We start from the raw sequence: 26,727 nt of genomic DNA, 5'->3' as shown, positions 1-26,727 counted from the left end.
AATGCTTAACTGTGCCTGGTGCAGAGTCTGTGCTCTGAGAGGGTTATGCCTGTCACTGCTGCATGCAGGGCCTGGGCTGGCAGCTGGGGTGCAGGGGCTGGTGGATGCCACCCCGTCCTCAGGAGTTTGCCATATTGCATGCAAGATGAACAAACTTCCAAACTCAGTGCTGAGCCTTAGGTCAGAATCACGTGCCCGGCTCAGCAGCCTGCAGGGCTGGCCCAGACCCTAGACACTGGCTCATCAGGCTACCTGGCTAGCTTTCGTTTTTCCTTTGTATTTCCCTGCCAGTTCCATAAAGAGTGGTACATCAGTTAGGAGGCATTTGACTTGAAGTGACAGAAAATCTAACTCAAGAAGGCATGAAGCATTATGGGGATTTATGGTCACATAGCAAGTCCTGAGGAGGGGTGGCTCTAAGGCTGGTTAATTCTGCAGGGACATCCTCGGGTACCTGGCTCCACTCGTGACCCACGAGGGCTACAGTGGCCCCAAGCAAAATCAGCACCCTATGGAAAAAGAGGGGAGGGCTTCTCTTTGTTTTTAAGAGTAAAAGAACTAGGTCACTTGCCCAACCCTGAACCAACCTCTGGCAAGGTCACATTGGACCCCCATGACTGTCTTAAACTGTCAGGATTTACTCAAGTCATGTAGCAGATGGATGGTTGCCAGAGCGGAGTCTGGACCCCACCAGCAGGGACAAAAAAGATGATGATTGGGGTGGCTGCCAGCAGTGGCTGCATAGTGTCCATCTTTACCCAGGCATCCTCTAGTTCACCCCACACTGTGCCGGCCGGCAGTGTAGGAGATTGACAGAGCAGGCTGGGGCCCTGCCCTCAGGAGTTCACATCTGTCTTGGTACTTTCCTATGTGTCAGAGTGGGAAGTTCAAAGCCAAGATTCTGGCAGCCCATAAACCTGCTTCTGGGGAGTTTTGCCTAGAGCTGTGCATGGTGAGATGCTGGAATGTTCCAATTTCCAGGCTGACCAGGATGTGGCAGTAGTAGAAATGGCCCCAAATGGGACATATTCAGCACCTGAAGAATGGCCAGCATAGGTCAGTCAGTTTGCATTGGGATAATAAAGCTTATTAGTAAGAAACTTACACAATTGGACAAAGTACAGGTTGTCTTGATTGAGGACAGCTGAGAGATGAAGGTGGTAAAACATGTCCAGCTAAAGATAGTCCAGCAGTTAGGATTCGGCTTAGCTGCATAATGTAGAAAATGGTGATTCAGATGAGATAGTCTCTTCCCCCCACGTTGTCCGGGACTTGGGCTCTTCCTCGCCAATGCTCTGCCTTCCTTGGCCTGTGGCTTTCTGGTCTTCAGGTGCCTGCTGGAGCTTCTGCCTTAAGGAGCTGATGAGGCAAAGGTGCCTACAACACACTTCCAGAGAGTGCCTGGAAGTCACGTGCAGCACTTTTATCTCATTGGCCAGAACTGCAAGGGAGCCTGGGAAATGGAGTCTGTTAACTGATCACATTGCTGCCCCCAAAACAGTTGGGATTCTGTTACCAAGGTGGAAGCAGAGAATAGACATGAGGGAACCGCCTGCAGCGCCTGCCACTCGTACCTTCCGCTCTCCCCTGGCTGCCCCCGCCACTGCCAACGTTTTCCTTTAGTTCTCAGGGCTTGATGTGGATGTTTTGAGAAAATGGAATAAGCACATGAGCACTTCAGTTTCTAGCCATAGTGGAGCCACATTTTACCAGGAGGTTAGCTGTCTGCTAAGTCAGCCAGTAAGGTGAAGACTGCTTATGCTTTTTATTGTTTTGACTTTCTTTCCTGGAGGCATTAGAGGTCAAGGTCTGGAGGAGCAGCAATAACATGTATTTCCTTGGCAGGTGAGCAGAGATGAGTTTCCAGGGAGTCCAGTGCTCTCTGAAGCACCGCTCTGCTGCCCTGGAGGCGCTGAAGCCCGGAGCTGTAGAGTTGGTCTTTGCAGAGACAGCCTGGCTCTGGGCTGGCAGGGTGACCCCGGAGAAGTCAATTCATTCCTCTTTTGGATTTTGGGGGGATTCCCAGTGTATCACCCCATCAAGCTGCAAATATAGTCACAGGAGCCAATCAGGGCTTGTGTCAGTGGGACTTTCCTGACTGCAGGTAACCAAGACTTGGCTGGCTCAAACGCTGTAGGAGTTTGTTATCTCACAGAAGAGAAGGGTCAGAGGCAGAGCGGACTCCAGGGAGGGTTAATCCAGCATCTTGACAACACCATCAAGGGCCTCGCTGTTCCTTCTGCCTTCCCTCTTCCGCCCTCAGCCTTGGCCTCATCCTCAGGCTGGTGAGGGAGGGCAGCGGCAGTTCCCAGTGTTACCTCTGCTGATGTCACCCGGCAGCACCTGGTGAAGAAGACTTCATCTTTCCTTATCATCTCCCTTCAGAGCAGGGAGACTTCCCCAAGCCCCTCAGCCGACTTACCCCTTCTCAGTCAGATTATGCCGGGTAACAAACACCTGAAAATGGCAGTGACTTCCATCAGCAAAGGTTTACTTTGCACTCACACTGCAGGTCCACCACTGGTTGCCAGGGGACTTCTCAGGACCTAGGCTGCCTCACAGCTCTCTGGCAAGAACTAGTCACACAAGCCCAACCAGCCAATCTCGAGGGACTGGGAAGCGCGGTCCTGCCGCGCCTGCCAAGTGAAGAGCCAGGGTGTTCATGGGGGGCTTAGTAACTCCCATCCTCTTACCTCTCACGCGCTGTCCCTGACCAGCCTCAGACAGGGAGAGGATTTCTACAATGACAGCTCCCATCTGAAGTGGAGTGGATGGTGAGAGGCGCCCACAGGATTCACTCCAGGGCGTGGGGAATGCTGCCGGGACCCGAGGCCGCGGAAGGCACCTGCTGCCGCTTCCCCTGTTAGGTCTCAGCCCTTGCCTGTAGGTGTGCAGGGCCAGCCTCCAGGAGAATCTCTAGCAGACACCTTTGTTATTTCATTCCACCACCGCCCTGAGAAGTAGAAAATGTCTCCCATTTTCTACAGCTCGGACTGGTGAACACTTGCCCAACCAGGGTCATGCAGCTAGTAAGGGGGCGTGGGGCTGGGGTTGAGGCCAGCCCTGCCTCATTCTGAAGCCTGGGTCCACAGCTTCTCCCCTGCAGCCCTTCCTCCTGCAGAGAGACACGCATAGTTCTGTGTCATGTGTCAGCCTCAGTCTAAGCTCTGGGCACACAGGATGGCACTCAGTCCTACAAGGGAGGACCTGCTGCGATTGCCTCTTGACAACCAGGGAAACTGAGGCTCAGGGCAAGGAAGTGAGTGTACCTGGCTGGGCAAGAGGCGGAGGTGAGGCTGGATCCCCAAGCTGCCCAGTTCCAGGCCTGCTGTTCCCACAGATGCTGCCTTACCCTGCGCTCTTCGCCAGAGAGAAAGGGAGCCCAAGACAGGCCTGGGGGCGGGGGCTGCTGAGGACGCCTCAGCCCCCGTTTCACAGCCAAGAAACAGGACCCCTGAGGAGCCGATGGGTAGGGCTGTTGGCCCAAGTGGCTTCTGCCCCCTCCTTCCTTGAGGACCCCACCTGGCCCTGCATCCCCGCCACCCCGGCTCCCTGGCGTGCTTCCCGGGCAGAGCTCATTCCTGACCCCCAGTTAATAACACGTTTCCAGGCTTACTCATCTAGCCTCCCCTCCACAGAGCCGCCAGTATATTTAAAACCCCTCAGCGAGTGAGGCTCAGGCTCAGGTGGTTTTTGACACACCAGCCCCTTACCCTGTGCTTGCCTCCTCCCGCTCCCCGACAGGTACGCCGCCGCCCCCCCGCACCAACTGCTGTCCTTTGATCCCCACTTCAGCCACGATGGGATGTCCAGCGGCGACTCCTCTTCAGGTGGCTTGACCAGCCAGGAGAGCACCATGGAGCGCCAGAAGCCAGGTAGGCGCCCCCAGGCCAGCTGCGTCCCCGGCCTCGCCCTGCAGGGCCTCTTACAGTTTGGCAGGTGACAGCTCTCCTACTGTCAGTGAGGGGTAAAACAGGAGAAAGCTGAGAGTGCCACGCATAAGACAGAGGGTCACCCAGGAGAGCGGCAGGACCGGCAAGCCAGATCCGTCTCCATCCAGACAGGGCATCAGCAGACAGGGTCTTCCAGCACCATCGATCAGGAGCTCAGCTGCGTGACATGAGGGTGGTGACACCAGGGGGAGTGGTGGAAAAGGACTAAAAGGGCTGTTCTCGGGAGCAGAAGCGGCAGCATGCTGAGGCCATTCATTACACAACCTCTCCAGTATTGTTTCTGACTATTAGGGGCGTACAGCCTCTGCTGAGAAACGAGCACAGATCTTGAGCGTCTAGTGTGATTACACATCACAAAGTGAACATGCCCATGTTCCACGCCCAGGGCAAGAGACAAGAACGTGGGCAGCCTCCCAGAAAGGCCCCAGCCCCTCCCAGTCAGTACCCCCAAAGCCACCCCTGTCCTGGCTCTCGCAGCCAAGCTTGGTCTTGCCTGGTTTTAAGTTTCACATAGATGGAATATAGGCTCCCACTGGATGCAGTGTGTGTGTGGTGTGGGGGTCGGGGCCTTCTGTAGCTCAATACTGTGTTGGTGAGAGACAGCCACGTGACTAGCAACACACTTTCTGAGCACTTTCCATTGTATGAGTGACTCACAATTTCTTACTCCGTTCTAGTGTTGATGGACGTTTGGGTTGTTTCCAGTTTGGGGCTGCTTAGAATATTGCTGCTAGGAATATTCTCGTCCCTGTCTTTTGATGAACACCTGCTCACATTTCTTAGGGACTGTCCCTGAGAGTGGAATTGCTGGGTCATATATCTAACTTCATGAGAGACTGCCAAACCATTTCCCAAAGTGACAAACCAGTGATGGAGTTCCAGTTGCTCCGTATCCTTACCAACCTTTTCAGCCTTTCCAGCAGGCACGTCGTGGTATCACATTGTGTTTTTAATTTGCATTTTCCTGATGCCTGCTGAGGTTGAACATCTTCTGGTCTGTTTACTCTCTTGTGTGTAATTATTCATTGTGAGGCACATACTACTGAGATAAATATTTTAAACCTAATTTCTCATAACAAACTTGTAGCCCCTTTGAAGTGGGAGAACTGTCAGATGATGAGTGGGTTCAAAAGAAATAAAATCAATGAAGTGTGAGGGAGCATTGACCTTGGAGGGGGAGGAGATGGAGGTGCTCACTCGGGGGATGTTTGAGAATATCCCCAGCTCTCAGGGATGACCAGGTCGGCACATTGCCAGCTCCCCAGGGCCTGGAAGAGGGTGTGTGCTCCAGGATTAGCGGCCTCTAGAATTCCTCAGCCCTGCGGCCCCTGCCCCATGGTTCTCTTAAACCAGGTACAGCGGTTGGACTGCAGGCAAGCAGGTCGCCCTCCCGACCCTGCTCTTCCTGCTCCTGCTGCCTCCGGGCCCTGCAGATACCGCTGGCTTCTCTCCGCAGCACACGGGATCCTGCCTGCAGTTCTGTGAGCTTTGCTCCAGCTCAGACAGGTTCGAATCCTTTTCTTTTCCCACCCAGTTGAGAAAAAGGGAAGCATGTTGCTTGGTGATGTCATCACCTAGGGAAGGAAGATTTTCCAGCGTTCACACCAGGGGCCCCAAGTAAGGTGTCACAGAAGCTCACCATTGTCCTTCCTTTTCTTCCCTGTTCCATCCCCAGGAGCTTGGCTCCCCTCTCACTGCCATCGTTGTAAGTTGACTGACGCCTCCCTGCACGTGTACACACACACCAGGGCAATGTGTGCTTAGAAGTCCTCCTCAAGTCTAGGATGTATCCGGGACCCAGGGCGGGGGGATCAGATGCCGCGGGGACCGGCCCGGCCCCGATCAGATGATGACCAGCTCAGTGGCAGCAGCACGGTCCCAGGTGCTCCGCTCCCTCCCATTCAGCCATCTCAGGGACACCAGCCTGCGTGCTGCCGCAGCCCCATTTTAGAAATGAAGAAGATGAGGCACAGAGAGCTTGTCATTTGTCTGAGGTCCCTGCTGCTGAGTAGCATGATCGAGATTTGACGCAAGACCTGTCGGGTTCTAGGACCGCTGCCCACAGACACCACCGCAATCCCTCGTTCACGGAGTGAGTGTTTCTCGGGCCTCAGGGCACCCAGGTTACGAAGGTGGCCCCAGAGCCACCAGCTCCCCCAGGTCTGTGCCTGGCCGTGGTGTCAACACACTCTCAGAGCCACATGACCCATCCGTATGTCAGGGGTGAACAGGAGAGCCAGAGGTCACTGGGGCTGGTGAAAGGCCCAGGATCAGGGCCTGAAGGGCAGGGCCAGGGGCAAAGCAGCCCGGGAGGGGCAGGAACCTAGCCCTTCATCCCCGTTCATTCAACACATCACTAATGATACAGGCCAGACTGGGCACCAGGGACATAGTGTGAGCCAGACAGTTGTGTCCCTGGCCTTCTTGGAACTGACAGTCGGTGGGAGAGACGGACAGTAAAAAGGAATACCCGGTGATAAATACTCACCAATAATGCTGAGTTTTGAATTGAAATGAACTGGGTGTCTAGGGAGAGACTGATGGGGTTTGGGGGAATCTCTGAGCAAATCACATTTCAGGAAAGGCTGGAAGAATGCAGAGGAGCCAAATGGGAGAAGAACATTCCAGGGAGACCCACTGGTTGAAGACCCTGAGGTGTCAGGGGGTCCAGTCTTGGAGGAATAGGGAAAAGGCTGAGTGGCTGGAGAAGCGGTGGGAGATGAGGCCAGGGAGGTGACAAGGACAGTGTGATGGGGACTCAGAACCACGGGCCACAGTTCTCCTGAGCACAGGAGGGTTGACATCTGACTCAAGTGTTCACAGGGTCCCTCTGGCTACAGATGCTTGTGGGGTGGGACCCATGGAGGGAGAGAGATGGACAGGTTCTGTGTATAGTCTTTTGAAGATAAAGTTAGAATTTCCTGATGCTCAAAAATGATAACCAGGTTTTGGCCTGAGCAGCTGGAAGGATGGAACCTCATAGATTGAGCAAGAAATGTGGTGAGGGATGCAGGTTTAGGGGAAGATGAGGAGTTGGCTTCGGCTGTGTTGGGTGGGAGGTGCCCAGTAGACACCCAAGTGGAGGTGCTGTGAGGCAGCCACAGGTACAAGTCTGAAGTCATGGGGAGCGATCCAGGCCAGAGACAGAAACGTGGGAGCCGTTGGGGTGATAGGTGGTAGTGAAGGCTGGGTGGGAATGCAGTGAGTTTGGCTCTCTGTAGAAGTGTGGTCTCCTTGTGTGGTCTGGCCGCCTCCCAGGGGACCAGAACCTCCTGGGCACGTGGGATGCTTCCAAGGAGGAAAAGCATCCTCGGACGTAGAGTATGTGGACAAAGTGGCCAGCCTGCCAGCTCTTGTGTCCATGGTTCCCGAGTGAAAGCCACATAGGCAGTGACTCTTGCAACTGAGTCCAGCCAGGCCACTCTGCTGTGGCCCTGAGTGCCCTGCCTGGCCGTCCAGGCCCAGCTTCCCCAGCAGGAACACGAGCCCAGAGTGTCCTCGGGCTGCTCTGGGGGCAGTAGGGTGTGTGGTTGTGAGCTCAGGCTCCAATGGGCCTGGTGGGAAGTTCCGAGTCAGCTGTATGACCTTGGCAGTGACCTCATCTCCCCCAGGCTCAGGTCCCTCCACTGTGGTAGACGCCCTCAGTGTCTTTCTCAGGGTGGTTTCAGGATCCAATGAGATCACACCTACCCAGCCCTCAGCACAGGACCCAGCGCATCATTAAGAGAATGATGACTCCTGCTTCTCACTGGTTGCTGGAGTTGTCATTGTTAGGGAAGCACAGAGAGTCTGCAGGGGTTGAAAGCACAGGTCTGAAGCCCTTTCTGACTGTGTGACCTTGGACCAGTTACTTAACCTCTCTGAGTCTTGATGTCCTCCTTCATCTATTAAACTAGTACTAGTATCCACCTCACAGCATCACTGGGAGGATATAGCACAGTGATGCGTGCAAAGCCTTTACAATAGTTCCTGACACAGAACATGTGCTTAATAATAATCATTATTATGATTATTTTAAATACAGCACTGATCAAAAGTGTGGGCTCTGGGATTAGACCACATGGGCTTGGGTCCTCTGTTAGCATGTTTGTAAGTTTGATAGATGTTAACTAGCCCTCCACTGGGGTTGTGTGTTCTTCTGAGATCCGATGCTCAGTTCAGACACGTTGACTAGCCTTGGGAGTTCAAACTAATTTACACCATACCAGCCATCATGATTTTAAACCCATTTCACCTTATCAAAAAAAAAATTTTTTTCTAACTTTTTTTGGTGGGGGAGAGGGAGGAAGTAATTAAGTCTATTTATTTATTTTAGAGGAGGTACTGGGCATTGAACCCGGGACCTCATGCATGCTAAGCATGCACTCTACCACTTGAGCTATACCCTCCCCACTCCAATTTCACCTTTGAACCAGCAATTTCACTTGTAGAATTCTGTCCCAAACGCAAGTCCACACTTGCTCCAAGTTGGGTGTAGAGGGCAGACCACCAGAATATTTAGAAAAATTGAAAATAACCTGAATGTCCCTCAATAGGAACCTGGTTAGATAATCAATGTCCATTCATATGATGGAATACTGTACAGCTATTGAAGATAAGATAACCTCATGTTCAGTTGTGTGATGATGCATTATGGAGATATGGAGCAAAAAGCAAGTGTAAGTATATTTATTTGTAAAATGAGAAATCAAGTTGTCAGATGATGTCTGTTATGATTCTATTTTCATTTAACAAAAAAAGTTGTGCACGTTTAATCAACAAAGGAGTGCTACCTGGTATATATAAAGGATCCTGTCCACCAATAAGATAAAAGACAGTCAATCCCATAAAAAGTGTGTAAAAAATACGAACAAGTAGTTTACAAATAGAAAATCCAGATGGCCAGCAAGGATGAAAATGTGCTCAGCCTCCTTTGAGGATGGAGGACTGTTGTAAGGCTTCACTAAGTTAACCCACGGAAAGCACTAGAGTGGTACCTGGCACGCAGTAAGTGCTCAGTAAACATTCCGAGTGTTGTTATACCCCAGGACGTGAGCTGGTGGGGTCACGGGCTGTGTGAGCTGAGCAGAGAAGCTGGAAGAAGGGTGAGACCGAGGAACCACATTTAGGGCCAGAGTCTTTGGGTGGACTTGGGCCAGGGCCTGAGTCACCTCTAACCACCTGGTGTGTCTCCCGTCTTCCTACAGAGCCTTTGTGGCACGTGCCCGCCCAGGCCCGGCTCTCGGCCATAGCAGGAAGCAGCGGAAGCAAGCACGCCTCCAGGCAGGACGCAGCAGGCAAAGATTCCCCCAACAGGCATTCCAAAGTGAGTGTGGGCCCCGCCTCCCAACCCCGGGAGCCAGGGCTGCAGGAGCTGGGCTGCTTCCCCTGGGTGGGGCCTCGGAACACCACACGTGAGCCCCTCCTCCACCTCTGGCACCCCTACTCCAGCAGTTAGACCCAGCCAGGCGCTCAGCCTGGCTGCAGCCCCGCCAGCCACCCCTCCTAGCCGGTCTCCTCATTATTGCGTCAGTCATGGTAGGTGTCTTCACCAGCTCTGGCTGCCAGAACAAAAATGCCATAGACTGTGTGGCTTATAAACCACAGAAATTTATTTCTCATGATTCTGGAGGCTGGGGAGTCCAAGATCAGGGCTCAGGCAGACTTCATTGTCTGGTGAGGACCCACTTCCTGGTTGATAGCTTTCCCCTCACCTTATGCGTGAAGGGAGCTCTCTGCGGTCTTTTACAAGAAAATAAATAACATGGATTTTATAACCCCATTCAAGAGGAATATATAAACATACATAAGATAAATAGGTAACTATAAATAGGGGTTTTATAATCACATTTATGAGGGCTCTACCTCATAACCTAACCACCTCCCAGAGGCCCCACCTCCTAATACCATCACATTGGGATTCAGCGTATGAATTTGGGGGAACACGGACTATTCAGTTTATGGCAATAGGTTAACTGCTATAACAGACAGTCCCCAGATCTCAGTGACCTCACACACCAGAATTTTCTTTTCCTCTCATGTAACAATTCACTGTGGGTATTCTGTGAGCAGCTTTCCACATGGTGATTCAGGAACCCAGGCTCCCTCCCTCTTGTTGCTCCACTGTCCCTCAGGGCCCAAGCCCTCTGCTGGGTCCCTGCCACTTTCCAGTGGATGAGGTGTGGATTGGAGGAACAGAGGACGTTTTTGTAGCCCAGACCTGGAAATGGCGTAATTCACTTCCCCTTCTATTGCATTGGCCACGTCTCCCTGCAAAGGGAGCTGGGAAATGTAGTCCCATGTGCCCAGGAGAAGGAGACAGTCTGGGTGAGCACTTGGCAGTCTCTTCACATCCATTCATTCAGTGAGTGTTTGATGAGCACTTGCAACGTGCCAGGCCCTGACCACAGTGATGAAGAGGGCAGAACGCTGACATCCCGATGGGGGCAACAAGCAGTAAGCAGCGCAACAGATTCGTAATGTAATGCCGAGAACCGATTCTTGCCGTGAAAGGAGAACAAAGTACAGTTAAGGGAAAAGAGTGTCCAGCACGGCTGCTTTAGGATGAGGTGGTCAGAGAAGGCCTTTGAGGAGGTGACCTTTCAGCAAAACCTTGGAAGAAAGGGGCAATCCATGAAAATACCTGAGGGAAGAGCACTGCAGGCAGAGAGAACAGCAGGTGCAAAGGCCCCGAGGGGGCAGTGCCTGGCAGGCTCAAGGAGCCGCAGGAGGCCAGTGTGGCTGGAGCAGAGCCATCAAAATGGAGAGGGGAGATGAAGTTAGAGACCGGAACCTGGGACCAGATCATATGGGGCCTCAGGGACCGTGGTGAGGACTCTTGCTCTTCCCTTGAGTGAGGAGGATTCTGAGCAGGAAGGGATAGGAACTGAAGCAGATGTTCACAGCCTGTCTCTGGCTGCATGTAGGGAACAAACTGGGGGTGGGGGTTAGGGGGACAGGAATAGGAGCTGGGAGACCAGGGAGGAGGCCTCTCCATGGTCCAGCCAGAAGCAGTGGTGGACAGGACAGCGTGGAGCCGTGGAGGGAGGGAAAGTGGCAGGTTTGGATCTGTTTTGAAGATGCAACAAGATTTACTGTTGGACTAGACATGGGTGTGAGAACCAAAGCAGGGTCGAGAGTGGCTCCATGGCTTTCAGGTGGGGCAGCTGAAAGGACAGAGGTGCCATTATGAGGTGGAGGAGGCGGATTCAGGAAGGAAGGCCAGGAGCTCAGTTTCAGACGTGTTGAGCTTAAGCTGTGGGCAGCACGTCACATACGTAGTGTCATTTATCCCTCTGAGCAACCCCATGGGGCAGGGTTATTCTTAACCCATTTTACAAGTGTAGAAACTGAGGTACAGGGAAGTTGATTCACTTGCCCAAGGTAACAAGGCCAGTGAGTGGGGGAGCCAAGGTTCACAGTGTGGGGAGGTCCCAGAGGGGAAGGTTTACCAGCCCCACCTTGGAGTCTAGGAATGACACACCTCTTTTGCCTTCCAGGGAGAGCCTCAGTACTCCAGTCATTCCAGCAGCAATACCCTCTCCAGCAATGCATCCAGCAGCCACAGCGACGATCGATGGTTCGACCCCCTAGACCCCCTGGAGCCAGAGCAAGACCCTCTCTCCAAGGGTGGCTCCAGTGACAGTGGCATTGACACCACCCTCTACACCTCCAGCCCCAGCTGCATGTCCTTGGCCAAGACACCTCGGCCGGCCAAGCCACACAAGCCCCCTGGAAGTATAGGCCTCTGTGGGGGTGGGCACGAGGCTACCGGGAGGTCCCACCATGCAGACCGGCGACGGGAGGTCTCACCTGCCCCTGCAGTCACTGGCCAGAACAAGGGCTACCGACCGAAGCTGTACTCTTCAGGCTCCAGCACCCCTACAGGCCTGGCTGGGGGCAGCCGTGACCCACCAAGGCAGCCCAGGTAAGGCACTGCATCTAGTCCAGGTCCTTCAGGGGGTTCTGACCACCTTCCACATCCCCACAGTCCTGACTGTGGAGTTCCCCTCCCCAGGAACATGCTTACATATTAGTTTGCTTACAGAACTGGGGGGCTCATGGACCTCTCTCTGGTTCACTCTGACCCTCAGTCTCTCTTTCCTTTCCTCCCTGCTGAGACCAGTAGTTTTTATGCTTTCTGGGAGTCATAGACTATTTTTGTTAGGAGAACATTTGGCTGGCAGTAATAGGAAACCCGACCCACAGTGGCTTAAACAAATGGAGGTTTAACAGTCCCCAGAGGAGACGTCCAGAGAGGGCAGAGCCGGGCTTGTGCAGCAGCAGCTCAGGGAGGGCCTCAAGGCCTAGCACCCTCTGTCTTCCAGCTCCATCATCCTCCTCATACTGACTGTGACTTCCTGGTCTCCAGGTGGCTGTGGTGTCCCCGGGAGGCATAGGGGCAGAGAACAGGGGAAGGATTGTAACATCTGTGTAGCTCCCCGTCTATGGAGAAAGCAAAAGCTTTCCCAGATCCCCCTCAGCAGGCAATGTCACAGGGCCATCTCAGCTACAGGGAAGTCTGGGAGAGCACTGTTTAGCCTTCCAGCCCCCACAGTGAAGGGCAGCGTGGTCCCCGGACAGTCCCCTGGAGGGCTCTTCAACACAGATTCCCCTGACCTCCTGAGTGGGGCCTGAGAATATGCATTTTTACAAAGTTCCCCGTGGATGCTGATGCTGCTGGTCCTGGGACCACACTCTGAGAACCACTGGTAGAGAGGCAGACGGGGAAAAAAGTGAGAATGAGCAGGCATGGTCTAGCCAACAACCTGGAGTCTGGACCACATGCACTTTGAGAATCTAATGAAAGCCATGAACTGCCTCCTGGAAAAGTCATTCTGCCGTCACAGGGCTCAGCCTGGTCCAAGGGCCGCCGCATCCCTTCCCTTCCCTTCCTGTTCTTTCCCTTCCCTTCCCTGACCATAGCTGAGCAGGGGCCAGCCCGTGTCCAGGACCCCCCGTTAGGGTCTTTATCTCCTTCAACTTCCTGACACCTTGACCAGCCCCCATACCTGCACAAGACACGTGCACCTGGGCAGTGGTCTCAGACCTCCTTGACCACCACACACGGTGGACCTGAGTCCTGGGTCTTTGTACAGAAATAACGGTTTTAAAAAAAAAGGTGAAGGAAGAATTCCCTAGTGATTCTTAGCCTGACTGTGTGGGAAGCACTTTGATCTAGTCCAGTCTGTTGAGAATGTTTGGATGCTGCTCGCTACCTCCTTCAACAATCTCAAGATCTGGCAGTGGTCCCCTCATTACCAAAGTCCAGTTCGGCCGCTCGCCGCTCAAAAGCCAGTATCTGATCAGGAGACAAGTGTTGGTTGGAAAGGAAAAATATGCAGAAGCCTAAGGGTCCTGGAGTTTAGCTACTGTAAGAGTTAGAGAGTTTAAAGTATAACTAGATTCTGAGACCAAGGGGCTGCCTATGCGATGACAGACTTGGAAACCACCATAAATGAGACCCACCCTGGCCCTGTCCTGGAGTCAGGGAGCCTGGGGAAGGTGAGGGTAGAGAGAGAGCATCCCAGTGAGTTGAGTTTTTGTCTCTGCCCGCCTCCCTAGACAGATCGTTTTGGGTTTTTTTGTTTTTGTTTTTGTTTTTGTTTTGGAGGGGGGAGGGTAGTTAGGTTTACTAATCTGTTTATTTTTAGAGGAGGTACTGGGGATTGAACCCAGGACCTTGTGTATGCTGAGTATGAGCTATTCCCTCCCCTCTCAGATCATTCTTAATCATTTGAACTCATGGACTCTTTTGAACAGCTTCTTCATTCATTTATTTATCCATTCATTTCACTTGCTGCTATTTCTTGGAGACTTGTTAGGTCCTGGGCACTGTGCTGGGAGCTGAGGAGAAAGAGTGAGCAAATTCAGATGAAGCCCCCAGCCCTCACCTCACTCACCATCAATTGAGTGTGACAGACTAGAATCAGGTCATCACTGAGACAAATGTCAAAGTACACCCACTGAGAGGGACTTGGTGCTGAGAGAGTCCTCGGGGCCACGGCGTCCCAGGTCTCTGCTGTGGTAGCCCCTGTGCTGGGCACAGGCCCGTGATAGTAATGAGGATATGAGTAGCTAGAGGGTTTTGAAATCTGGATATAAAGGCAGCGGTACTGGGGTGTAGACTGTGTCTGGGGCAGAGAGGGGTGGAATAAAATCACCCTGTGTCTGAGAGAAGGATTTGCTGAACCCAGAAATGAAGGAAATAAAATGGGAGAGGAACCGCTACAAAAGAGGGCCCTGCGGTTGGGAGCTTTAATTTGCATACAGACAATTGATGCTAATTGCAAATCATTCTTATCTACTCATTAAAGCTGCTTCCTGAAGTTTTCTCCTAGGCAACCAGGCTTTAGTGTGGAACAGCATTTCCCAAAATGGGGTGCTCGAGGTGATTTGGGTGGTACACGGAGGAAAATGTTTTATCTTAAATGGATATTAAGAAGAGTGTTATCAGCCCTTCCCCTGATTTTACAGATATTGCCTTGGACAAGTCAAGGAAAATTAAGTAAGTTGATTTAAAGAATCTGATTCATGGCAAACGAGAGAGTGTGTACTCCAGAGTCAGCCCACCGGGGTTTAAACCCTCTCTCTGTCTTGTCTTGGCTCTGTGGCCTCGGGCAAATGACTGAACCTCTTTGGGCCTCAGTTTCCTCATCTGTGGAATGGGAGCTAAATCACATACCTACCTCATGGGTTTGGTGAGGGTTAAATGAGCTCATGTTTGCAGGGGCCTTAGAACAGTACCTGACAGTGAATCTCAAGCCTGGCTGTATTAGAATCTTGGGCAGGGGGTAGGGTTGGGTGGGCATTATAGAAAAGATGAAGTCTTGCCTCAGACTAAGTAAGTCAGAGTATCTCTCCTGGACCAGACCTTACAAGCAGTGATGGGGACACTATGGTGCCTGAGATAGCACCAGGCCTCCCCTCTCAGGACTCAGCGTCAGTGGAGGAGACCAGCCTGTCCCCAGACAGTGATAGCTCACAGCGGCCAGGGCCAGGGTGAGGGATGCACTCCGGATGTGGGAGCCCAAAGGAGGGGCCTGACCCAGTGTAGGAGAGGCTGTCCTGAAGAAAAGAGGCCAAGCTCCTGGGAACTAGGAAGACAGAGTGTTCCAGACAGGGAAGATGTGTAAGTCCCACCTCACCTGCGGGTCCTCCCACAACCTTCCCATCCCAATAGGTGCAAATTTCCAGGTGGTCACTGAGCACCTGCGCCCAAGGGCCCCACATGTGCCTCTGCCTGCCACTGGCTTCACTGCCTCTTGTTCCTGGCAGCCCAGCCACCTTCTGCATCTGCTGTCATCAGTCCCTTCCCTGGGACCAAGCTGGAATGATGACCTGCTGCCCAGGGCAGGCACAAGGGCCCCCCAGCTGCTCTGCGTCTCCCTCCTGCACTCTGTAGCGCAGCACTTTGTGTTCATCCCGGCAGCAAGCGCCTACCCCTGCTGTGTGCTCAGCCCTCTGCTGCAGACTGGGCTCCGGCTATCCTGGCTCTGATAGGGCACCAGGGGAGACAGCAAGCAAATAATTACAAAAGTAATGAATTATGCTCGGGGAAAGCCTGCAGGAAGACCCACTGGGATCTGAGAGTGGATGTGGTAGGGATCTGGAGGGGGTATCTAATCTAGCCTGTGGGAGAGTTTTCCCCTAAGGAGGAGTCATTTCTGCCAAGGATGAGAGGGATAAGGAGGAGGGAGCAGGTGAAGTGGTTTCAGGAGACTAATGATATATTCTTGACCTAGGATGCAGTTATGTGGGTATTTGCTTTGTAACTATTTGTTAAATTATACATGTTTTGTGTACTTTGCTCTATGTGGGCTATGTTACAGTTGTTTTTTTTTAAGGGAGAAAGGAAAGATGACATATGGGGAGGGTGTCCTCATGAGTGGGAATAGCATATGCAAAGGCCCTGAGATGGGGAGGAGGGTGGGTGCTATCAGGTCACTGAATACAGGCTCCTTGGCTTAAGTGTAGAAATTGAGGTGGTTGGGGAGGTTGGCCGGGGCCAGACCACGCAAGACCCTGCCAGCCACATTAGAGTCTGGATTTGATCCTAAGAGCTATAGGCAGCAAGGAAAGGTTTCAGCAGAGAGGATAATGCAGGCAGGTGTGTGTTTTGAAAGATGGTGCTGGAGGCAGGATTGGAAGCGTCTCAGTGATGAGTCTGAGGCCGAAATGTGAGTGAGAGGGAAGGGGGCCTGGACCAGAAGACAGAGCAACTGCAGACATGTCAGCAGGTGGCACCGACAGGACAGAAGCAGGGAGGGAGACACAGTCTCAGACGGCATGCCTTCTGCTCGTCGGGCCAACTACTTGGTGTCAGGAGATTGCTGCAGACAAGGAGCGTGGAGATTCTTGAGAGAGAAGATGAGAGCAGAGCTGGGCAGGCCTCAGAGGAATGTTGTTTGTATGTTCACTGACACTAAAGCACCCACTGTGTGCCAGGCACTGTTCCAAGCATGGCGATACAGCAGGGAACAAAGTCAAGTCCCTCCCTTGTGGTGCTGACAGTCTCCTGAAGAGACAGCAAGGCAGAAAGACAATTGAGCAACCGTGTACTATTAGTATGCCAGGCGGAAATAAGGTCTGGGGACAAAACCCAAAGAGATAGAAGGAAGGCTTTTCGGAGGAGGTGATATTTTGCAGGAAGCATGGGAGTGATCCAGGCAGAGGAAATAGCAAATGCCAAGGCCCTGAAGGTAAACTCATTTGCAGTGCTCTGGAAATGCTCCCGTGGGCAGATGGAGAAAAGGAGAGGGTGGCAGGAGTTCTGATTTGCAAAGTAGACATGGGCGCGGCTCTTGGGGCCTTACAGACCATGGTCAAATGCTGGGATTTGATTCTGAGGGACATGGGAGCCATGGGAGCACGTAATCTGACTTAGGTTTTAAGAAGACCACTGTGGGCGACTAGAGGGAAAGTGGACTGTTTCGGGGGGGGATTGAGTTTCCCAGCAAAATTCGAGGCCTGCCAGGAAAGGGATGGGCCCTGCTGGGCCCGACCAGGGAGCCCCGCCTGCTCCCTCCTCACGTTGCGGCCTCGCCGGGGAAGCCCCGCAGCCTGCAGCAGCTTGTGCCCAGCAGTGATTTCAGTGACTTCACAGACTCCCCGCAGACGTGCGTCATGGGAGCCCGGCTTCCAGGCACAGTGCCCGGCGCCAGCGCCTGCTCTGGGCCCCGTGGTGGGCCCGATGACCCCAGGCGGGCCGCCTCCTGCCCCCCGCCCTCTCTCAGGGCAGCATGCGCTCCGGAGCGTCCTGGGCTTCCAGGGCAATTTGTCAGAGCAGGTTAGGGGCAGTGAGAGACTCTCGGCTGTACGTGGAGCCGACACCACCGGGCGTTCCCGAGCAGGTAGGGTGCTTCCCCAGACTGCTCTGGTCTCCAGGACTCCCTTCTGGGGGCACAGCCCTGAGATGTGATGTGAGGGGCCCACCCTGCCTGTGTCAGCTGGGAAGCTGGGGTCACACAACCAAGGCCTACTCAGAGAGTCACAGTCAGCTTCAGAACAGGAACCCAGGCAGGCATCTCCAGGAACTCACGGGAGGGAGGGGACCATTCAGGGATTTGAGGAGCGGGGAGAGTAGTGCAAAGACCCTGAGGTGGAAATGTTCTGGTGTTTGAGGAACCCCTCCCTCGTGGCCGGAAGAGGAGGGAAAGCGGGAGGAGCTGAGGGCAGAGCCTGGGAGCAGGGGGTGTGGGGCCTTGGGGAGGACCCAGGGGAGGACTCTGACTCTTACCTGGAATCAGGCAGAGCCCCAGAGAGTCCTGAGCAGAAGAGGGCTGTGATCGGAGGCCCCCGTCTGACTGTATTTGGGGCTGAGGGCAGGAGGCAGCCGCTGTGGGGATACAGGTGGACAGTGGTTGGTGGAGGCAGCAAGCGGTGGTTGGATTCTGCATCAGTTTGGAGCCAGGAGTTTTTGCCTCACATCCTCTGCTTCCACTTTCTGAAGACCTGCCGTTTTCCCTCCCGGGCCGCAGGCTGGAACGTTCAGGCACCGGAGCCTGGTCATTCCAGCCATGTGCAGGGACTGACTCGACTCTCGAGCCCATGCCAGTGCCCCGGGAGAGAGGGCAGGATTAGTCCAGCGGTTAAGGCCCCACAGGGCGCCCCTGGGGTGGTCTGGGTGAGCAGTGCTGTTTCCAATCTCAACCACTAGTCAACTGTGATTTCCATCAGGCTCCTCGCTTCCTCCGAGGCTCGATTTCCTCATCCAGAAAATGGGGGTGATGACAGGCTCTGTGTTCTCTGCAAGGCCGAACCCACACCGGTGTTGAAGTGATTAGCACGAGGCCCGCGGCACGGCTGGCCCAGACCCATCAGCTGCTGCTAGGCTCTATTCTCACGTGCTGTGTGTTTACCGTGACTACCGTTGTCATGAGAGCACAGGTCAGTGGTTAAATGCAGTGTCTCCTGAGCCAGATTGCCCGTGTTTGTATCCTGGCTCCATCCCCTACCAGCTGCATCATTTGGAGCAAGTTATTTAATTTCTCTGGGCCTCAGCTTCCCCACCTGAAACTTGGGGATGGTGGTAGTTCCTGCCTCGTAGGGTCGCTGGGACATCTAAATGCAGTGCTGCCTGTGAGATGCTTAGAGCAGGGCCTGGCCATGTTCACAGGCTCCGTGTGGTCACCAGCGTCACCTGCTGTGCCACTGCCCTTCCTTCTGAAGGCAGGGGCACAGCTCCCTTTGTGCCTGTTGCCGACTCTGGGCCACCATTGGCCTCCCTTCAGAGTCCCAGGGCTGGACAAACCCAGGGCGTCACACATGCCTCTGCTTCTGTATGATTTCTCCATCCCACCTGGGGTTTTTCAGCTTTTTTTATAAGCCACAGAACCTTTTCCTCCAGCAAAATCTTAAACGCTCTCCTAGATACAGTACAATGAGTGCACAGCCTCTCGGGGTGCAGGTGCGGTGCGGTGCGGTGCAGAGAAGAATGCTGCATCCGAGTCCTGGCTGGGCCTGGCCTGGGCTTTTAGCCCCTGGACACACCATGTCTCTTTACACCTGTAGCTCTGGGAGCACATCCCTGGTGCCTGGGCCTGTGCTGAGCACTTCGCGTGTGTGATCTCGTGAGGCAGGTGCTGTCATTGCCTCGTTTCTCAGAGGAAGAAACAGGCTCCTTGAGGGGAAGGGACTCAAGCGAAGATCACAGGGCATCAGTCGAGCTGGGTTGGAACCTGGGTCAGATGAGCAGCACGGCCCACGTTCTCATCCACTGCGTGGTGCTGCCTCGCTTTTCAAGTCGAAGCTGAGGCCCAGGGAGGGCACCTGGCCACACCGGTGCTGCAGAAGGGAAGTGTGTGTGTTGACTGGTAGGTGGGGTAAAAACATCCTGTATACAGCACCTGGCACAGCCTGTGGTCCCTGGGGCATGTGGGACGGGCGCCCGCCTCAGCTGGGGTGGGTTGAGATGCACAGCACATTCAAGGGAAGAGTTCTTTGTTGTCCTACTGTGTGCAGACACCATCCATTCCTGAGGCTTGGAGAGGCTAATGACGGCACAGTCGTGGGAACGCCTTTGACTACAAGTAGCAGGAAATCCCAGCTCAATTGGAGGAAGTCTGTTATCTCTCAGAAGGAGAAGTCCCAAGTTAGGGAGGGCCCCACGACTGGGTAATTTATTGACTCGAGGACCCAGGTTCTTTCCTTTTCTTTGTTCTGCCTCCATCGGCCTAAAGACTGGCTCCCCTCACAGTCTCCAAGTGGCTGTCATTCAACCAGATCGTCGCTGGGGTTTGTTGTTGTTGTTTTGGTTTTTTCTTTTTTGTTTTTGGGGGTTTTTTGATCACAAGTGAGAAATATCACCAGAGCTTTACTGCAGACCAAGGGACCCCTCACAAGCAGCCCCACAGCCCCAAGTCCCTGCCACAAAGACAGAACCCAGGCGCTCGGGGCCGCCCGTAAGTGCACGTACCTTGACCCCAAGCAGAGAGGAAATAACAACAGGCCATGATTTGCCCGTTTCCACAATTTCCCGAAGGCAGGTTGGCATCAGAATATTGGAGAAATAGCAACAGGGTAGCAGTTTGTGAATCCAGGGGCCTGGAGTCCTGGTTCAGTCACAGAGAAGGTAAAGGCCACGACGGGGGAAGAGCTGGAGCCCAGGCCTCAAGGTTTCCAGCAGGGCAGGAAGTCGCGGCGTCCAGTGGAAGAAGCGGTGGTGCTTTCTGCAAGTGGTCTTTGTTAGTTTTCTAGTGACAGAATCTTCCCCCGAGTCACAAAGCAGATAATCCACACTCACACACCCAGCGTCTCACTGGCCAGAAGGAGATCTCAGACCTACTGCAGACCCATCCCAGACAAGTGGCATCAGCCAGTCAGGATATGCCCCCAGGGCTGGGTTCTAGGTCACCTTCCTCAAGCAACGGGTGAGTCAGATCAGCCTTCATATATAGGGTGAGGGGATAGGATGGCACCCAGTGCCTGCACAGGCCTGAGGAGGGGGTGAACCTGTCCCAGGAGAAGCAGGGGACTGGGTCAGCTAGCAGATGCAGAGACGGAAGTTGTTCATCCTTTAACTTTTTTTTTTTTTAATCATCTCTTGTTTTTTTCAGCTCACAAAAGTTGAACATACCAGATGACGAGGTAGAGAAATATGTACTGCAGAAAGTAAAAGTTAGGGTTAAAATCAGTTAGAACATATTCAGAGAGTGGACCCCCTGCAGCCATTGAAGGGAGAGGGGCCATGTGGGCTGACATGGAGATATGGACAGAGTGTCTTGTGACGGTCAAAGCCAAGTGCAGAACAAGCTCGGGGGAGGCTGCCGTGTATGTTATAAAGGAAGGTTGGGAGGATGTGCACACGTGCTTGTGTACAGCAAACTGTCTGTTGAAGAAAAAGGGGTGAGGAAAGGAGACTGAAGTGTCAGGTGGCACTTCCTTTCTACCCCGTGCCATTTACATGGTCTCATTTCCGCACCGTTACTACCTGCAGAGGTAGTCAGTGTACACTCCCCCAGAGACTGCTCTCAGTCTGCGACCAGCCCAGGTCTTTCAAACATTTTGACCATTACCCAAAACAGGAAAAGCCTTTTACATTACGACCCAGCATGGACATCCGGAATATAGTTTCACAAACCACTTACTCTTACCTTACATGGGGTACACTGAGGTTTTTTAATTCTAGTCTATTTCTTTTTTTTTTTTCCTTTTAATAGTGGTCAAGATGCATTAAATTGATTTCATAAGCCACAGTTGGAAAAAAAAACTGTACATTTCCTTTCTGTAGAAAAGACCCCCCCCACCCCCAAAAAAAGTCCAGTAGTCACACAATTATGAAGTTTTACAAAAAAAAGTGTGTGCTCTTCACTAGGCCTTGTTTCCACTTACTGTAACTCATACATCCTTTCTCATCCATAAACAGGAATCAACTTCATCCTTTGTACTGGCTGTGTAGTTTTCCATATTGTGGATGTGCTTCGAACAATCTGTTAATCCCCTTTTAAAAGACATTCAGGCCATGCCCAACTTTTCTTGATTACACACAGTGTTGCAGTGACCCCCTCCATGTACCTGCATGTACGTGTGCAGGCTTTTCCTTGGCTTGGATTTCTGGGAGGTCACATGTTAGATTGAGGCTCCTCACCCTCCAGTTCTCAGCTCAGACGCCATTGCCTCCTTGGGGAAGCCCTCCTGACCACCCCAGGCAGAGTCCAATCCCAGTATTACATGCTCCCTGACTCCCTGGACATGCCACCGCCAGTGCACAACCATGGCCCCATTGATAAATGTTGCTAAATTATCAAAAAGTATAATATATAAGTCAGTCAGAGCTTACTTTTTCTAATCCCTTCTGACAGTTTGCAGTTGTGGTGTTTCAACATTCATGTTTAATGAAGTTCTTGATAATGATTGGATTTTCAGTTGCCATTTTGTTCTTTGTTTTCTGTATGTTTACTGTCTGTCTTGCTCCCTTGTTCTTTCCTTACTGCGGCCTTTTGTGTTAAATGTATTTTGGTGTACCATCTGGATCCCTCTGTATTTTTTTTTTTTTTAGTTTTTATAGCATGCATCTATCAGTGTATTTCAGACTAATACAAACTTAATTCCAATAGAATACAGAAACTTTTGTCTAATATAGCCCCATACCCTTTCCCCTCCATTGTGCTATTTTTGTCATATGTATTCCATCCATATACATTATAAACCCAACAATGTAGTGTTGGTATTATTGCCTTATACGGACTTATGTTTAACTTTAAGAAAGTTAGAGGAGAAATAAGAAAACATAGATCCGTAGAGTCTTTTATTCTAAGCCACAAATTTACCATCTCAGACCCTTCATTTCTCCATATGGATTCAGGTCACTATCTGTAGTGATTTCCTTTCAGCCTGAGGACTTACTTTATTATATATTAGGCAGATATGCTAGCACCAAATTCTCTCAGTCTCTGTTTACCTGGAAACGTCTTTATTTCGCCCTCGTTTGTGAAGGATAGTTTTTGCTGGATATAGAATTCTTGGTTGACGATTTTTTTTCCTCTCTCTCTCTCAGCGCTTTGGAAATATTCCATTCCATCATTTCAAATGACCAGTCAGCAGTCAATTGTATTGACACCTCTGTATGTGATGAATCCTTTTTCTCTTGGTGCTTTCAGGGTTTTTATCTTAATGGTTTGACTTTCACCTATTTTTCTGGGTGTGAATGTCTGTATTTATCCAAGTGGCGATTTATTGAGCTTCTTAGATGTGCAGATGAATGTGTTTTTTTGGTCCAGTTTGGGGGGTTTTCAGCCATTATTTCTTCAAACCTTTCTCCTGCCCCTTTCCCTCTCCTTCTGAAACTCTCAGTGAACATGTATTGAAATGCTGACGCCGCCCCAGAGGATCCACTGCAGCAGAACTTCCTTGTTCATTGAGCTGGGCAAGGGGATAAGAAGAGCCCCAGGTCAAAATGTCTCTTCCCTGAAGTTTGGCAGTTTTTCAAGCATAAGTGATACTTGATTTGTTGCATGCTTTTGGTCAATTTCCAGAGTACTAAAATGGTTGTTTTTGTTAGTGTTGTGCTTTGAGGGGGTGAGAGTTTGCCAGTCTCCTCATTCAGCTGTGGTCAAAAGTCCTACCCCTTAATACTGCTAATTCAACCTTAGATAAGGATGTATTGACTTACACTTCAAGACCATTAATTTTCCCATGAAAGAGCTCTTACTTGAAATGGCATTGGAATTTTATTAAAAAGTTTTACTGGTTGATTCGCCTTACTGGGCTGAGAAGTTGGGTCCTAGTTAACAGCATGAGGTTCATTGTAGCATTAGTTCCACAGGAACCCAGCATTTGAGATATCGAGCTAGACTGGTGTCTGACGTGTAGTAGTGCTCAAAAAATATTTGAATGAAGAGGCTACATGGCAAGATGTATTTTAAGTTAAAAAAAATGATAAGTTACAGAACAATTTATTAGCATGATTCTAGTTATATAAAAACATAATTCTCCTACCCACTCCTCAATAAAAGCTCCTGTTTTCTGAGTGTTTACACATGGATGTTTTTAAATCATAGGAAAAGGTTAAGAAGGAAGCAGAGCAAACTGTAAACCATGGTTACCTCCAGAGATGGGCAGGCAGGACCCCCTCCTCCAGCTGCTGTGTGGGTTGTGCACAGAGACAGGGAATCTCTGGGGAGAGAAGGGGGAGTCCACCCGCAGGGGTGACTTTTTTAGATTCCCACGGTGGGACTGACTGTGCTCAAAGGGCATCCCTGGGGTGGGACCCGGGCTGTCTGGGCTGTGAAGGGAGAGTTACCTTTTCTCCACGTAGACGGCTACGTATTGGAATTTTCCACAGCACTAATGTACTTGTGTCTCTTCTGTGTGAATGAACTTTTTTGTCTGCTAAGAGTAAATTTCTTCTTTTTTTAAAAAATTTCTTAAATTTATTTTTTATTTATTATTTTTTCATCTTTTTGGGGGGAAGTAATTAGGTTATTCATTTTTTTAATGGACATACGGGGAACTGATTCCCAAGAGTAAATTTCAACAGATCAGTTTTTCAAAATGTGGTATGGAAGTGGTGGTTTATTGCTCTCATTTTCACTCCGCAGTGACATGAGCTCAAGGGCCGGCTACCCCGCTCAGGTTCACAAGCCGGCCAGCGCAGAGAGCCCACGACCCTCCCAGCTGGTCCAGTCCAGCGTCTTCCAGCTCTCCGCCTCTGTCCCCAAGTCCTTCTTCTCCAAGCAGCCTGTGCGCAACAAGCACCCGGCGGGATGGAAGAGGACGGACGAGCCCCCGCCACGGCCGCTCCCCTTCACTGACCCAAAGAAGTAAGTGCCTGGATGCCTGGTGAGGCACCACCGAGGACGGTGACAGCTCAGTCCCTCGTGCAGGACGCCATGCGGGTCCACACCTTGGGATACAGCTGTGATCAGGCGGACGGTGATCCCCGCCCTTGGGGAGCTGACTTTCTGGCAGAGAAGGTGGACAACAAGTAGGATAACTAGGAAGAAAGCGCAGTAGGTCAGAGGGCAGCGAGCACTGTGGTGTCTGGATGAAAAGCATTCCAGGCAGAGGGAGCGGCAACAGCAAAGACCTGAGGCAGGAGTGCGCCTGGTCTGCGGGAGGGACCATGTGAGCATGTGAGGTCAGAGGGATGCTGGGACAGATCGTACAGGGTCTTGTGGGCCCCTCTAAGGGCCGTGGCCTCTGCTGTCAGGGGCCCCCATGGGAGGGGATGGACATGATCTAAACGGGGTGCTCACAGGGTCCCTGCAGCTACGTGTGGAGCACAGCCTGTGGGGACAGGGGACCAGGGAGGCGCTACCACAATGGTCCAGGCAGGAGACGAGAGGGCTGGAGCAGAATGGAGGCCGGGGCGGGGAGCGGGGAGAAGGCGGCAGCTCCAGGTCAGATTCTCTGAAATGGAAGCAGGCAGGCCTTGATGGCAGATTGGATGTAGCGTGAGAGAAAGAGCAAGGTTGAAGATGAAAGCAGGTCTTGTAGCCTGAAGGGTGGACTCCCCTTGGGCTGAGGTGAGGCTGAGTGGGGAGCAGGCTCCGGAGCTCAGTCCCCGACGGGTTGTGATTACAACGCGCAGAAGACATGGAGCAGGCAGTCGGGTAAGGAGTCTGGAGCTCAGGGAGAGGTCAGTCAGCATAAAGGCCACAGGAGAGGAGAGGAGGGGAGGTGTGGAACTCAGCCTGAGACCCCTCTGTGTTCAGAGAATACAAGGAGGAACCAGCAAAGGAGGCGCCCAGGGGTGATGACTGAGAGGTCAGGGTGGGGTGAGCCCAGGTACTGAGCGACCAATTGAGCCTCACAGAGGGGACTCAAGGGTGCGGGAGAGAAAAGTAGGGCAGAGTCGGAAGCAGCTGATTTGAGGCATTTTGCTGTGAAGCAGAAGAGAAAGGAGAGGAGTGGTCAGTTAAGAAAGGGTTTTGTTTTTTTTTTAAGTGAGGAGAATGTGATGATTTCAAACATGTATTGAGTACTCGCTGTGTGCCAGTCTCCGTTCTGAGCTCTCGTACAGGAATTCACTGAATCCTCAACAATAGCTCCATGAGGTGAACCTATTATTTGCCCACTTTTCCCAATGAGGCACCTGAGGCCCAGCATCTCACAGCCGGTAGGGGATGGAGCTTGGATCAGAGCCTAGGAACCCTGGTCCAGGCTCCTCTTCAGTTGGGTGTCAGGGATCTGCCCTCCTCCATCCTGTGACGTTGTCTTTCATGACCTGGGTGAGGCCATGTGGATGACAGGAGGCATCAGGAGAGAGAAATGGGATCCCTGGAGACGTCACGGGTGAGCAAGCCGCTCTCAGGCTGAGCATCCTGTCCACGCACCTCACTAACAGCTGGGGGCATCTGGATAACTAGATTTTGATCCTTCACTCCCCTGATTAAAACCTCCAGGGACTTCCCCTGCTCCCAGGATTAATGATGAAGGCTCGTATCTACTGAGCACATACACTGTACCAGGCACTAGTACACTGCATGCTTTGCCCAGACTCCCACGCGGACCCGGCGTGACCCGCCTCCGCACTCCTCTGCGCTCATCTCCTCCCATGCTCCCCTCATTCACCCCACTCCAGCCACCTGGCCTCTTCCCGCGCCTAAGCCCTGCCACACACGGCCGACCTCAGGGCCTTTGCGGTGGCTCTCTCGGCCCTGGAGTTCTCTTGCCCTGCATCTTGTGTCTGGCTCCAGGGGGGCTTCGTCCAATGCCCCCTCCTCAGCCTTCCCAGCCATTATTCTGTCGCTGTTCTCTGTTCCACTGCCTAGTTGCCCCACAGGAAAGCAGGGATCACTGTCTTGGTCACGAGATTCTTATAGCTGCCAGACATCAGTGGGTGCCCCGTCAGTGAATGGAACTGCACCCCCATAGGATCCTGTAAGGCCCCCACTTTTCAGGATGGCCAGAGGGTCAGGCCCTGCTCACCCCACTGTGCTGTTCCATGAGGGCAGCTGCCCTGCCTCCCCAACGTGCCTGCTGTTCCCTCTCCCAACCCGGGCCCCTCCCCACCCGGCTCACTCCTTTCCACCCACCCGCAGCTGGCTAGGCCGTGGCACCAAAGCCCCTACACCAAGTGGCTCAGCAGCAGAAATGCATTGTCTCGGGGTCCTGTAGGCTGGAAGGCCGAGTCGGGGTGTCGAGTCAGGGTGCCAGCAGGGTTGGTTCCTCCTGAGGGCTGGGAGGGAGGGAGGGACCTGTTCCATGCCACTCTCCCACTCCTGGTTGACTCGCTGGCAGTCTGCAGGACTTCTTGGCCTATAGATGCATGGCCCAGTCTCTGCCTGTATCGTCATGTGGCGTTCTCCACGCATGCAGGTCTCTGGGTCCACATTTCCCCTTTTTATAAAGA

At 52.4% G+C, this 26,727-nt stretch overlaps 1 protein-coding gene across 5 annotated transcripts in view; it reads left to right on the top strand.

The window, feature by feature from the left end:
• SIPA1L3 (signal induced proliferation associated 1 like 3) overlaps positions 1-26,727 on the top strand; it is a 214,824-nt gene that overhangs the window by 167,174 nt on the left and 20,923 nt on the right. For all 5 annotated transcript variants that reach the window (XR_012509042.1, XM_074369753.1, XM_074369754.1 and 2 more), the window contains exons 13-16: positions 3,745-3,875; positions 9,140-9,258; positions 11,432-11,859; positions 23,972-24,193. Coding sequence is in view for 4 of the 5 variants with exons in the window: in XM_074369753.1 (XP_074225854.1) it covers positions 3,745-3,875; positions 9,140-9,258; positions 11,432-11,859; positions 23,972-24,193 (900 nt within the window). In the remaining variant the exon portion in view is untranslated. The remainder of the gene's footprint in view (positions 1-3,744; positions 3,876-9,139; positions 9,259-11,431; positions 11,860-23,971; positions 24,194-26,727) is intronic.

Source organism: Camelus bactrianus, chromosome 9 (genome assembly GCF_048773025.1).
Source record: "Camelus bactrianus isolate YW-2024 breed Bactrian camel chromosome 9, ASM4877302v1, whole genome shotgun sequence".
NCBI classification, from domain to species: Eukaryota; Metazoa; Chordata; class Mammalia; order Artiodactyla; family Camelidae; genus Camelus; species Camelus bactrianus.
Note: the sequence above shows the minus strand (reverse complement) of the source record. Positions and strands in the feature narration are given on the sequence as shown.